Source organism: Tetrao urogallus (assembly GCF_951394365.1).
Source record: "Tetrao urogallus genome assembly, chromosome: 10".
Lineage (NCBI taxonomy): Eukaryota > Metazoa > Chordata > Aves > Galliformes > Phasianidae > Tetrao > Tetrao urogallus.
Genome location: NC_136823.1, coordinates 5185328 through 5198978, shown reverse-complemented (window position 1 = coordinate 5198978; position 13651 = coordinate 5185328). Strand labels below are relative to the sequence as shown.

At 44.7% G+C, this 13651-nt stretch overlaps 2 protein-coding genes across 2 annotated transcripts; one reads left to right on the top strand and one right to left on the bottom strand.

The window, feature by feature from the left end:
- Nucleotides 1-365: 365 nt before the first annotated feature.
- On the bottom strand, nucleotides 366-9717 carry MKRN2 (makorin ring finger protein 2; the record flags this gene model as incomplete). Its single annotated transcript, XM_079540136.1, has 8 exons — nucleotides 366-509; nucleotides 1139-1283; nucleotides 3504-3614; nucleotides 5183-5397; nucleotides 6876-7180; nucleotides 7913-8091; nucleotides 9383-9511; nucleotides 9692-9717. 8 exons carry the CDS (start codon nucleotides 9715-9717, stop codon nucleotides 366-368), a joined length of 1254 nt encoding a protein of 417 aa, XP_079396262.1.
- A 157-nt stretch (nucleotides 9718-9874) lies between these two features.
- MKRN2OS (MKRN2 opposite strand) lies at nucleotides 9875-13405 on the top strand (the record flags this gene model as incomplete). The annotated part of the gene is made up of 4 exons (XM_079540414.1): nucleotides 9875-10080; nucleotides 10315-10364; nucleotides 11066-11228; nucleotides 13186-13405. 4 exons carry the CDS (start codon nucleotides 9875-9877, stop codon nucleotides 13403-13405), a joined length of 639 nt encoding a protein of 212 aa, XP_079396540.1.
- Between the last annotated feature and the right edge of the window lie 246 nt (nucleotides 13406-13651).

The following is a 13651-nucleotide window of genomic DNA, read 5'->3' as shown; positions in this document are numbered from 1 at the left end:
AGTTCATTTAGGGGGAAATAAGCACCCTCAACAGATACAGCAACAGTTTTTAACACCTTATGCTTTAAAAGGCAAGAGAGCAGCTGCATGTAACAAGACCATTCAATTTACAAGACAGCGTATGTTAGGCCAACGAGGAAGGGAACCCTCTTGGGATCAAGGGATTTTTTTCCATGCAATCAATTTAACTTTTTAAATATAATTTAGTACTTTCGTTGCCATACACCAACTATCTGAAAACTTCACCAGGACTGCACAAGTAGGACCACAGGGCACATTCAGTCATTCCAGCTGCGCTGTAAGAAGTAAAACCACTGCTAAATAAATAGCTAGATTGCTACAGAAGAAAGCACATTCGCTTGCCTTTATTGAGAAGTAGCAGAATCCTCCTCAGCCCCAGAAAGGTGCATGAAAAGTTCTCCAAGTTCTGTTACTTGATCATCTGTGCTGGTCACAGTCCTACTTTCTCTGTCTTCAATAAAGTCCCACAGACGAACAGAATTGAAGAACTGCAACAGAAGAAAATCTGATTTATCTTGGCACAGGCCAATTAGAAGTTTTTTCCCCTTATCAGTCATCTTTCTTCATTTAATAAAAAAGTTGAGACTGAGAAATTGGTATTTATTAATAGTATCAGCAATATTTGCTGAGAAAGTGACAACCACTCCATTGTCAGAACATAAGTAATAGTTCACGTCTAACTGGGCAGTAGTGAGGAGCTGTATCAGTACTGCTAAACTAGAAGGCCTGTCTCGACCATTCCAGATGCTGGCTGAAGCTACAATGAGACTTTGAGAAGGCTTTAACCATTTTAGCTGTGAATAGGACCGGCTAGGTCTAGGCAAGCAATACTCATTTTTAATACCACTGTAAGTAGAAGCTTTAACTGTAGAATCTCCTTGAAAAAAGATCTGCAATGAGAAGCACTGGTAAAAAAAAAAAAAAAAAAAAAAAAAAAAAAAGATGAATCTTGCTATTAAATGAAAGGTGCCTTCTCTTCCAAACAAACCTCTGCCTCAAGGAAAGCTGAGGGATACTTAACTTTTCTGAGGCCATCCATTGTATGAAAGTACTCTAAGTAGTGCACTTTATATTCAAGAAGTGTTTTCAATTACAACTGACTGGAATATTTCCTTACCCGCACGGTTCCCTCAGAGCTGAGCTGTTTCCTTGGTTTCTCAGGTTCAGCTCGTGTCCCATCTGGATAGGCATGAAGGTAAAGACACTTCCCTCCAAATGGACAAGTTCCTTTCCCTTGTTCAAAGTATTTGCAGGGTTTTTTCCTAATTCAATGAGAAAAAAGTTGCTGCCTTCAGCTAGTGAGGAAGCAGATCACTTTGTACTATTACCACTGCAGCTGCTAGTACCATTAACATACCAAGAGTTCTGATCTCCTACTCCTTAACTGGTAACAGTTAGAATAGATTGGAAAGAAATCTAGGAATGGACAAAGAAATACATAAAAGAGCACCATCGTAAGTTCAAAAGAATACAATCTTAAGACACTGAAATTGAATGATGTTGAAAGAATGCCACCTATCCAGCACTGTGCATTTCTATCACAGGGATACAACAGGGACACAACCCACTATTTTTGTAGCATTCCTCCCCAGTGCACTGATCACTTTGTTTTTATGAATGAGCTGAGTTCCTCTCATCGTTATCTTTGCAAGTCCTGTGGTAACAATTCTATCACTAAGTTTTCAGCAGCTTTGCTGTTCTACGAAGTTGCTGGAGCTGTGTAACCACCTTCTAGAAAGGTTATTGGGGAGGGGTGGTGCGACGGGTTGTTCTCCAATGAGAAGTATCTGGAGGAAACTACAGACAAATTGCAATTGAACTTGTGAACAACGTGCAAACAGCAATGAAACTGATCCCTATAACCTAAACAAAGCCTATAAAATAACTAATACATGGAGAAGAAACCACTACAAAAGAAACAAAGAAAGACTACCCCAGAGCAGGCAGTGCATTCGAAAGTGGAACTGATCTGTCTTGGAAACCTGGAAGTCACAGAGCACTTGTGTTCTAACCTAAGTCAGTCAGGATTTTTCCTCCTGCAGAATGGATTTGTACCGTGAGAATCCCTGCTCTTAGACTTCCCTTAAACAAAAATATTATTGGCATTTTTTCTATGAGTAACATATCCAAACTAACTGCTATGAGATCATAAAACCCTCCATACAGAAATTATAACATGTGTTAGTCTTAGCTGAGCACATAAAGCAAAAACCCTTTTTGTATTCTCAAAATACAAAACCAAAAGCCAAAACCCAACTTGTAGTAACACTACCTGACACCACTTTTCCAACAAAACAAGTCTACTTACGTAGAATGTAGTCATTCACAAATCACTCAGCCAAGATTTTTAGCACAACTTATTATCTTCAATACAAACTCCTTTAGAATTAAAATATAAAACCACAATGGCAACATGGTATTGAAAACAAACAGTATCTGAAGCTCCTCAGCTGCCCAAAGAGGTTGTGGAGTCTCCCACTGAAGATATTCAAAACCCATCTGGATGTCTACCTGTGCAACCTGCAGTAGGGAGCCTGCTTAAGCAGGGGGTTGGACAGATGATCTCCAAAGATCCCTTCCATCCCCCACAACTGTGTGATTCTGTGATTTTATTCAACTACTTTGTCTGACAATGAACATAAAGCAATAATAATACAAAACTGGCTTGAACATTTAATGGAGTACTACTGCTTTCAGCAATTCTGCTGCTAAGTTGTAAGACAAATCCCCCCAAGAAGCTGAAGAGCTGGTAGGACAGCTATGCACAGATTCAAGTAATACCTTCACAGACTCCATAAGGCAAGTTTTAAAAGTTGGTGCATGTCACAGTTAATCTGTGCACCACTTCACAAAACAGTCATGACTCATTTGTGTCAGGCACAAACCTGCTTGTTTCCCTTTAAAGAGTGAGGTAAGTAACGGTTCCTCATTGCGCTGTGACAAAGTGACCCTCAGGTTCTCCAGACAAGCACAGCTTTGCAAAGCTGCTGTAACACAATGCTTTCGCAGACCTCCCCAGTGCTCCAATCGCCAGGCAAATCTTTATCAGACAATAAAGGGATTGCAGTGATGCAGTATTTAACATTTCCAGTAGCTGTTACAAAAAACCTGTGAATCTGTATCCCATATTTCAAGATGCTATCATAAAAATTAAGTTTTCCTTCCTCATTTGTTTTCCCCAGTGTGTGACGACCTTCCAGGCAGTTACGTCCAACAGAAGGCACGTGTCTCTAGCTTTGGCAGGTGAACTGAAATAGCCTCAACATTTCCGAACATGAGTTCAAGTACCTTCTGAACTATAATTACAACAGACTGATAGCAGTCACAAAGTTCAGCTAATAAAGAATGGTGTGCTGTTACGAGTGATTAAGAGTTATGTGTAGAATGGATTGCAAAAGGTTTAAAAATAGAGGCATTTTGATTGATTAAGCCTTGGTGAATCTCAAGGACAACGTAAGTAGCATTCTGGCTGATGAACTTACCCCACTCCCTGCTTAAATGCTTCAATCAGCTCATTTTTTTTCTCCTGGTCTTCCACCCAATAAGCGCTGGGAATGACGAACTCCGATATCACACGGCACTCTGGGCAAGACCTGAATGGATCAAGACAAAGAAGCAGAGCTTTATTACTTTCTGAAACCAATTCTCAGTGTTATCAGACCGAAACTGCAGGTTCCTGAGCAAAAGGGAGACGGTCTGCCAGGCTGATGCACCGGACAACTTCACAGCACATATGGGCACAACTGTTACTAGGTTCAGCTGAAATAATCCGGCTGACTCATAGAATGACTTGGGTTGGAAGGGACCTCAGAGATCATTTAGTTCCAACCCACTGCCACAGGCAGGGTTGCCAAATGCAGTAAGCCTTGTGCTGCTTTGCATTTATTTCAAGACTTGAACAAAATAAACAGACGTTTCCTGAAGAAATGTGGCTAAAGATCCAGTGCACAGAAATAAAGTACCTGCCAAGCAAGTACTTCAGCTCACAAACAAAAGAAAGCCAAACCAGATGCATGACAACAAGGATTTTCCCTAAGCCTGACCTGCACTCTGCCAGAACTGAGGAGTTGTTAACTTAGTGGTTTTATAAGACAGATTTCTTTATTAGGATTTAAGATCAAGAATCAAATATGCACCTTCTGGTGCCTCGAGAAGCATTACTACTCCTGCCATGCAAGTCTCATGGAACACCCGGTGTCTCTGCAGGCAGTGCTTTTCAAACTGATCCAAGCCCCTCTTTCAGAGAACCTTTGCAAAGACCAGTACACTCACTATTATGAGTAAATACAGAAAATACATTTGAGGAATTTGCTTTAGTATCTACTCCACCACAAACGTGGTTCCAGAGCACTACTACGTATGAAAGCCACAGTCCCTGCTGTAGGCACAGTATCTCAGTGCCTGTCTGTCAGAAGCTTTGCTCCAACAGAGCTTACACTGCACTGAGATAACTTTCACTTCAAGGCAACTATTAAGGGAAGTTTTGCAAAAGAGTTTACTTTGGCAGAGGAATGAAAATATTTCCTACCTCTTCCTCAGTGTGCTTGTAACTTGGAAGAGCTTTCAAAGAGATTCTAAAAAAGGAAACTGCCCTAATTGGTTGTTTAAAATTCTTTCTAAGAAGGAGTATGTTTGGAATACACTTTATACACATCTAGAAGACAAAGGAATTTACTCAGATACAGATGTGCAATTAATGGGAGATCTAGCTTTAGTAAGCTATAGTTTACAAAAAAATGCAGCAATTAAGCACACACATAGAAAGGAAAGAGTTACTGTTTGTGCAAATGAGCTCCCATGAGCGAAGCAGGGGCATGAGTTAACTCAGTATTCTGCAGTCCACATTTGCACTTTGCCCCATTGTCAATGCAATGACAGAGGCTTAAGTTGCAAAGGGCCAACATGCTGGACTCAGCACATAGGCACTGTTAACAAAGGATAGCTGATGCATCCTACCTGGCCTTGAAGGTAATACTGTACACATTTGTAGCACTTGGACCAAGATTTTCTGAGCTGGTATTTTACTAATGGCTGTGCTAATATCTACAGCTACCAGATCTCTTATGACCTCATGTATTTCTCTATCAAGTCAAAGTACAGCAGAATGCCCACCCCACTGACACAGGTCACAAAGACAACGGGCTGGTTAACGTGAACTTACTTTATGATTGGATTCTCAAACTGCTTGGCACACCTCCACTGCCGGATGCAGGACAAGCAGTACGTGTGATTGCAGTTGGAGAGGATCCCAAACCTCCTCTCTGAGGCTGATGGCTTTTCATACACCACTTCCATGCAGATGCTGCACACTTTGTCCTGACTTGCCTGAAAGGCAAAAGCCTTCTCCATCTCATGCTCAAACGTTGCCATGCACATCTGTCACAGGAAAGATATCATTGGTTATTGTACTTTATATGTTGGACCATTCTTCGTAAAACCAAAGTGTTTGACATGGATCTGTTACAGGAAAAACACCGTAGGCTAATTAAGAGCATCCCTACTATCCTTCATCATAATTACCATCATATAATTGTAAGATCTTTAAGGATGATCACATAATTCCACCCTTTCATGTTCTCTGCAGCTTTGTAGGTATCAAAGGAAGGGCTGCCTAAACACTTAATTTACACCTGCCTGCATCTGTACCAGAACAGCAGTTAGGCAAGGCAGTGCTTCAAATATCCCCAAGTCCCATCTAATTCAGAGTCCAGTATGGATGCTGCACTCACGATGTTACTCTGTTTATCGTTAAGGCCTCAGTCACCAGGCACTAAGCTTTATCCTAGATAAGGAATTGGTGTCTTACTATGAGCTTCCTACAGCATTTCTCACACCGTACTCAGTGATGCATCATTTGCTTTTACAGCACTACAAGCTGAGTTGTTGGTTATCCCCCATAGCTTTACCTCTTCTTTCTGATGTTCTCAGGACTTGACAAGTTATACATATCTAGCAGACTTTAAACAATAATAATCTTTAAAAGACCAGAGAGTAATTCCACATTAACAGCAGCACTTCCACTACTGCACCTTTCCATCCAACAGACATCTGTGCCTCCAGAGCTGAGCACCTGGCAGCAGTGGTAACAGCACACTGTGCCAGACGTCAGACTCCTGGGACAAGAGAACCACATGGCATGTTTGGAGCTACGTGCTGAGATCACATAACATGAGATTCTGGTAATCTGGATTCCACTCCTGGCACTGGAGAGACTTCTGATCCAGTAACCACTAAAGCTTCTGGTCATTCTCCTCCTCAGCCTCGAAAACTGCTGTTCCTGACCAGCCCTGACACAAACCCAATCGCCAAGCATACTGAAGAGCAGCCTCTTACAGCCACCTTTACCCAAGCAATTCCTCATCCACTTTCCCTAGCCTTCCTAGTTAGAGATCACCTCCAAAATCTTCACACTCTGCTCAGGGTGTCCCCATCTTACACTGCCCTGGAAGTGGCCACACACAAGCAGGGATACCTGAAGCAGTGACCCAGCAGACAGGCAGGGCAATTGCTCTGAACTCACCACAGGCTATGGTCCCTCTCCCCCATCACACACAAGGGACCACTACAACCTCCTGTCAGCTACAAAAGACATCTTCCTAAAAGAGTTCTAGGGTACCTGGGGACAAGGCAAGTTTCCCATAAAAAAGGGGAAAGAAAAAAAAAAAAAAAAAAAAAGGAAATAGCTGTAAAATGCTGTCAGCATCAATGTTACCACTGAGGTCCTGGATGTCTGTCATCCTACAGACAGATAAACCACAGGCTATTCCACAAAACACACCTTTGGATTTTTAAAAACAAACAAACCAAATGTAGCACTAAGCACACACATCTCACAGATTTCATGTTAACGTTACCATCTCATGAGCCTTCCTCTGTTCTTGGTCAAAAGGGTGAAGCACTTGCAGCCCACATATTTCACACACGTCCCCATGCAGATAAAGGCAGCGGTCCCCGAAGTGGCACGCTCCTGCTGCTGCATAAGGACACAGCTGCTCTCCATCACCAAAGGAACTTCCAGCTACTGGATCTTCCAGCCCACTGCAAATAGCTTCCAAATATGAATGGGGCTTCATTTCCACATTATCGTTTTTGTCACTGCAACACACCACATCATTCGTTGCACTGGCTTTTTCCTTCTCTTCATTCAAGCCACACAGGTCTTAAGAAAGAAAAATGTAATATTAACAATTCAACATACAGCACAAAGCCTACATAAGAGGCTCCCTATATTTTCTTTCCAATGACTGCAGTTTTTTGCTTTAAAAATGTCTTCTAAATAAAATCTCAGCCTTAAGCCTCTTTCAATCCTACATTACAATTCTCACAAACCACTTGTTGAAAAGATCAGTTTCAAGGTGTCTTCTTCAGCTGCTCTCTGTTTTACAAACATGGTAAAAAAATACTTCACACAGCACACGGGTATAACTGGCCCACTCAACGTGACAGAGAGAATCTGTTGGAACAGCACCAGCAACAGGGCTCAGCTGCTCTGCCCTGCGGCCTCAGGCAGAGGGATGGATGTCTCTGTGCTTGTGCTTCTGAGCACTGCCACCATCCTCCACTCAGCAACCATTTCAAATGCCCTCTCATTGAGAGCAAAATGCACGAAAAGATCTGATGGGTAGGGATACCAAACAAGAAACCCATCCCTAACCAAAAACATCTTTCAGGACACACCAGGTTAAAAGCCAGTCAGTTAAACATTGTCATTAAAAGGTACCAATAGACACAAGTGTTTAGAGGAAAGGGGCCTCACAAGATAAGGCAGATCTCCAGCACCTCTTTCCCACTGTCCTTGAAACTGAAGTTAAAAAAAAATGTGAAAAACGACCCAACTCCTATCAGAACCAGAGGACAACATCAAGGATAAGCACAGCAGCCTCCTACTCACTTCTGTCCCTGAGAACAAGCGTTTTCTTTTCCCGTTTGCCACTCTCACGCAGCTTGCTCTTGGTTGCAGGTGCACTGTGCTCTGGTGCAGGGCGAGGGCTGAGATGCGCTGCTGATGCCATGGGAGGAGGCACAGGAGCTGCTGCACCCCCCGAGGCAGGGAGCCTGATGTGGTCATACCTGTGACAAATAGAGTCTCTTTCAGTCTCTTTCAAAGCCAGACTGAAAGTCTTCTCAGCCTCAGCAAATGGATGCCTCTGAAAGCACATCAAGATTTTTTTGCTAATTCTCTAGGGAGGTCCACCACAGCTGAAAGACCGTCATTCACGTGCACATTAGATCAGGTCTTCATCATCCTCACACAAAGAGCTTTGTTGACATTTTTCTGAGAAGCCAAATTAAAAAGACACGCAATAAGGACTGATGTGATCTCATTCTCCCTGTCCAAGCAGGACACGGAACTTCCTGCTCCATACTATCGTGATGTCATGTTTGCACACAGGACAGAAAAGGTTATGAGTGACTATGGAAACATGCTCTCAGCAGCAGAACAGAAGCACGCAGTACAGTACAGAGGTTTCTCTAGTAAAGCCATAGACATCACCAGCTCATATGCATCCAGGGCCCTCCACTGTTCCAATACTGCTGGAGCAGCAGATTAACACTCTGCAGCTGCCATCAGCAGCTCCATACAATGCTAATTCCATCTGAGCAGCTTATGAGCTGCAGAGCTCACTGAAATGCAGCTGGATGCAGGTCTGACACCACTGGCAAAACCCAGGGAAGGAACGCAATGCAGCAACTGCAGCCACACGACACCCTGACACCTCTGGCTGCTGGTGAGTGCAGACACAGGATTCCGTATGCCAGCAGCATGGCTCTGGGAAGAAGCCCCAGCTCTGCAGCACACTGCTGACAGCACAGAACATTCCCTAGCACACAGCAGTTACCAGAGCACCAGAGTTTTAACCCAAACGCTGCAGTAAAAGACACAGAAACACTGCCCACAAAGCTGAGGGGAGCACAAAGAAAACCCTCTTCACTTTAAGGCAGAACCACAAGTCCTCCGATCTCAGCACTGGGATGTGCAGGAACACAGCTGTGAGGTGCACCCTGCAAAGCAGCACTGCCCAGCACTGCAGGGTCACTGCCGTGCCTTGTGCCCACAGCCAGCCTCGCGGCCTTGGCGCTGCCTCCTGAGAAGCCGCACAGCCGGCTTTCTGTGTTTAGTGCCCAGCTCTCCTCACATGAGGAGAACCGGGTGAGAGCGCGAGACCCTGACGCCTCGTTTCCACAGGACAAGATAAGGCCCAGTCAAACCGTAACACTACACCATGTACGCTGGCTTCAGGAGGGGGAGAAAAGCTCGCTACCGATATATTATTCCGTCCTTTTCGCCGCTCAAACGCCTCATCCCTCCTCGAGCTTCGAGTCCCCCCGGCTCCTCACAACGCACGGCACCGGCTCTCACCTGCAGCGGGCTCCATAGGCGCACTGCCCCTTCTGGTAATACTTGCAGACGGTGGAGGACTTGCTGCTGGACAGGTCGTGCGAGAACAGACACTTGCTTCCCTCGCGGCACACTCCCTGCACGTAGTACCTGTGGAGAAGCACCCGGCCCGGAAATGGATTCTCTCTGGAGGCGCGTTCCCGCGCGCGGCGCGCAGCTCCGGCCCGAGCCCCTCCGAGGCGCGGCGGTTCCGCGGGAGGAGCTCCCGGGTCACCTCGCCGGTCAGGGACCATCGCCACCCCGTCCCCGGCGCGAGCGGTCGGCGCTCACCTGCACGTAACTTGCTTGACGCTCATCCTCGCCCCGCTCCGGCCTCCCCGCCCGGCCGGCTCCGCGCGCCGCACGCCCAGGTTCCGCTCCGCCGCGGGGAAGGGGCGGGGCCGACACGGACACAATTACCCGACGCGCCGCACAACCGAGACGCGTCTCGGCGGGCTAGAGCGCCGCTCCGCCATGGAGACGGCCGCCATCCTGCGCGTGCGGCACTGCGGCGCCGCCATCTTCTGCCGCCGCGCGCCCCCGCTCTGCCCCGCCTGCGGCCGCCCCCTGCGCGGCGCCGGGTTGCGCGCGGCCCCCGTGCGCCTCCCCTGCCCCTTCAGCGACGGACACCGGCGGCCTCGCGCCTTCCTGCTGCGGCCTTCCGCCGGCAGCTTCCTGGGGTACGGAGCGCGGTATACGGGCACTACGCGGCGGCGGGCAGAGGGACCGGCCAGGGGAGTAAGTAGTGCCGGGTCTGGAATGGAAGCGTGCCCTCGGTGGGAGCCGAGCGCTCCGCCCGTTCCATCCCCCCCCCGCGGGACAGTGAGGAGAAGCAGCCGCCGTTCCAGAGACACCTCGGCGGTTCTGACGGGACGAGCGCGGCTCACGCCTCACAGGCTCCGTTTTTGTTTCAGAGAATACGACGGGAACTCTGATCTCCACGTCGGAATATCCAGCGCTCAGGGTAAAACGCATTTCGTAGCTGGCTGCCGGCACTCCGCCCAGCTCCTGCACCTCAGACACCAGCGCTGCACGGCAGCCCTGCCGGAGCACGGTGCAAACACGGGCTGAGCAGCACGCCGTTACTGCCTGCACAGCACCACACGGGTCAAAACCCCACATCCAGTTAGTTATCTTGCCTTGCAGAAGCCAGCACGTTGAGTGAGTCAAAGCCATACGCCACTCTTCTCCCAGTTCCACCTCACTGCATGGAATGGAAGTAACAGGTGACCTGTATTCATGACAAAGAAATAAAAGCAAGGCAGCAGAAAATTCAGGAGAGCACGCTATTGCTAATTCTGAAGTCATCCCTAATTAAAACAAACAAATGTGTTGACAGTCATTACAGGTTCTCAGAGCACAGCAGCCCAGACAGACAGCTCAAGCGAGACACTGCAGGAACAGAAAAACAGTCTGGTTTGGAGGCTTCAAGAAGAAGCCTAGCAGTCCTGAAGTTGTTTTCCTTATCAAAAGATCTTATATTACCTTGTAAAAATGAGAACAGTTCTTTGATAAGTAAACACTGCACTTTCTACTCTAGTTCTAGAAGGTCTCCAAAGGGAAGCTAGGGTTTAAAAGAGTGGCATTAATAGTAGCTCACTTAAAAATGCACATGAATCCATTTTCTCCAGTACTACCTGTCAAACTGTTGCTCTTTATTTTCAGGAGTGGTGTATAATTACAATGAAGAGGGCATTCACAGAGATGCAACTGGATGGGAGCAGTGCATTAGTGTCCCACTAGTACAGCCAGATATGTTTGAGCTTCTTCAGCAGTGGGATCACCTCCTAGAGGAATTTTCTATGGGAGAGGAATGGCTTCCTCATAGGTATGTAGCTGAAAATGTGAATGCGATAGGAGTAAGTTAGGATGATAAATTAGGCTATTCTGTTTTGGATCCTTCAGCTCCTTCAAACACATCATTAATTACAAAGCAGTCTAAACTCTTCCAGATTGTCTTGAAACTCAGTGATCTTGCTAAACAAAAAAACAATGTTTTTAAGTAGGTAAACCTTAAAAGATCTGTAAGAGAATATATAAGAGAAATTTTCTTCAGCAACAAAACAACTGCATGAAAAAGAACACTTCACTGGAACACTACATTTAACAGTATATGAGAATAAGCAAGCCTAGAGAGGTTTCAGCAATTACAGTAATATAAGGAGATGAAAGAATTTGACCCAGATTGAAGGTGTATATGAAACACAAACCTATTGGTTTTACAAGCATCTTTGACATTTCTCCAATTCCCAGTGCATTAAAGTTATTAGTAAAATTAAATTGATGTCAAGCAATGGTAGAAAGTGAGTAGATGTATCCATCTTTTCTACAAGGTTTTCTTCTGTTTTCCCTGTCAGCCACCTGATAAAGCCACCTAGTTTCCCAAAAATAAGACCAGTGACCACTTCAACTGCTGAAAACTGGACTTTAAGATGTTAAATCTTAATGCTTATTTTTCCAGTGGACTGGAACTGTGCTAAACTAATCCTGTAACTAATTTTAATTTTCTTGTTTACTTTCCATTTAATTTGTATAAAGTGTAAGAGTATAAGAGACCAACAAAGAACAGTGGCCGCAGACATGACTAACATCTTAAGTTACTGAGATACTCATTTTCTTTGACAAGACAAATACACGCTTTCCAAAAAAATCAGGTGCTGACTAGAAGACACAGATGGGTAATGAGAAGTGTATTACAGAATCTTTTGCATTATAAATACAAATAGGTTCTGTAAACAAAATCATGGAACTGATTTAGTAAAGCACTGTTTGCTACGTTTTGTACAAGTTTCCAGAACATGCTGCAGTGCTCTGCAGTCTCAGCACTGAGCCGAAGTGTTCCCAGCATTTTTGCAATGCAATTACCAGTTGTTTTGCACTGCATGATGATGATGGCCACTCTTGGAAGTTCCTCCTATTTTTTTTTTTGTTAAAGTAAGTACACTGTAGCAAATTCTTGCTCACTTCATGGGAGCTCATAGGTCACTTCAGATAGCCTTAACAAACCAGGAGAGCTTTGAAGAAAACAGGGAGAAATCCTGAACTGGGTTGAGGGTTGCAGGGTTGCTTTTGATAGCTATAGTCTTCATAACTTGCAAAAAAGCCTGGTAAATTCCCAGAGCTGATGTGCAAGCCTTGCAGAAGATCCCCTGTGGCAACACAGACCAGGGAGCCACTGAGAGAATGAGACAAGGAATGCCTCGCAGGGCTAGAAAGAACAAGGAGAAGTGATACAGGATGAGGTGATTACAGAAGAAGCTTGAGGATTAGGCAGATGGCAGGCAGTTATTCAAGGCCAATTAGAAAAAGCAGCACTGCATGGTGAAGGAAAGGAGTAAATTACTCAAATTGTCAGTGGCCAACATTAAGCATTTGGCAGAATCTGGAAAATGTTCTGACACTGAAAAACACAGGTAAGTGTTACGTGCTTCTAGCTTAGCGTCCTGGGAGAAAAGTGAAGAACATTTTAAATGGGTACTCCTATTTAGTTAGTATTTATCCCTGCATTCTTGGCACTAATGACTGCCAATGGGAGTTTGACTGGTATACTTTATCAACATATCAGTGACAAAACAGAGTTGAATTTAATTAAGATTGCAAGTTAATGCCACTCTGAGTGAATTGTCAGTGGTGCCACATAAGGTTACCACTGCAGGAAGATGTTTTCAAGATAACACAGTAACAACACAGAAAAGCAAAAGGTTAACAAGGTAAAAACCAAGTAAGTATTTTAAAAAAATACACTGAAGTAATTAGTGCTCTTACTAATGAGATCTTTTTCCTAGGTATGAAGAACATGACCACAACTGCTACACGTATGCACTAGCATTCATTAACAGTGTACTGACTGCACAAGGAAAGCAGCAAATGAGTAAAAGTGAATTTACAGAGAAGTTTGTGATTCCACAGACAAAGAACGCTTCTAAGTATATTACCCTTCATCAGGAACTAACCACTAAGGACTTCTACGTTGTACCCCTTCCTGATCAAGAAGAACAGTGCTGAAAATAAGTTGTCCAACTATACATTGTGTTCTGTTGAGACATTTAATATTAGAAATCATAACGGCTTATAATTAGGGGTTTTAACAAATCAACTGTTGAAATAAGCTCTTTTGAATCAAACATTTTTCCCATCACACGTATGGTTAAAAAAAAAAAAAAAAAAAGGAGTTTGTGCTTGCATGCTGCTCAAATCTAAAGTCTGTGACAAAGCAAAATCATTTTCCTTTACTTCAGCTACTAGTAAAGC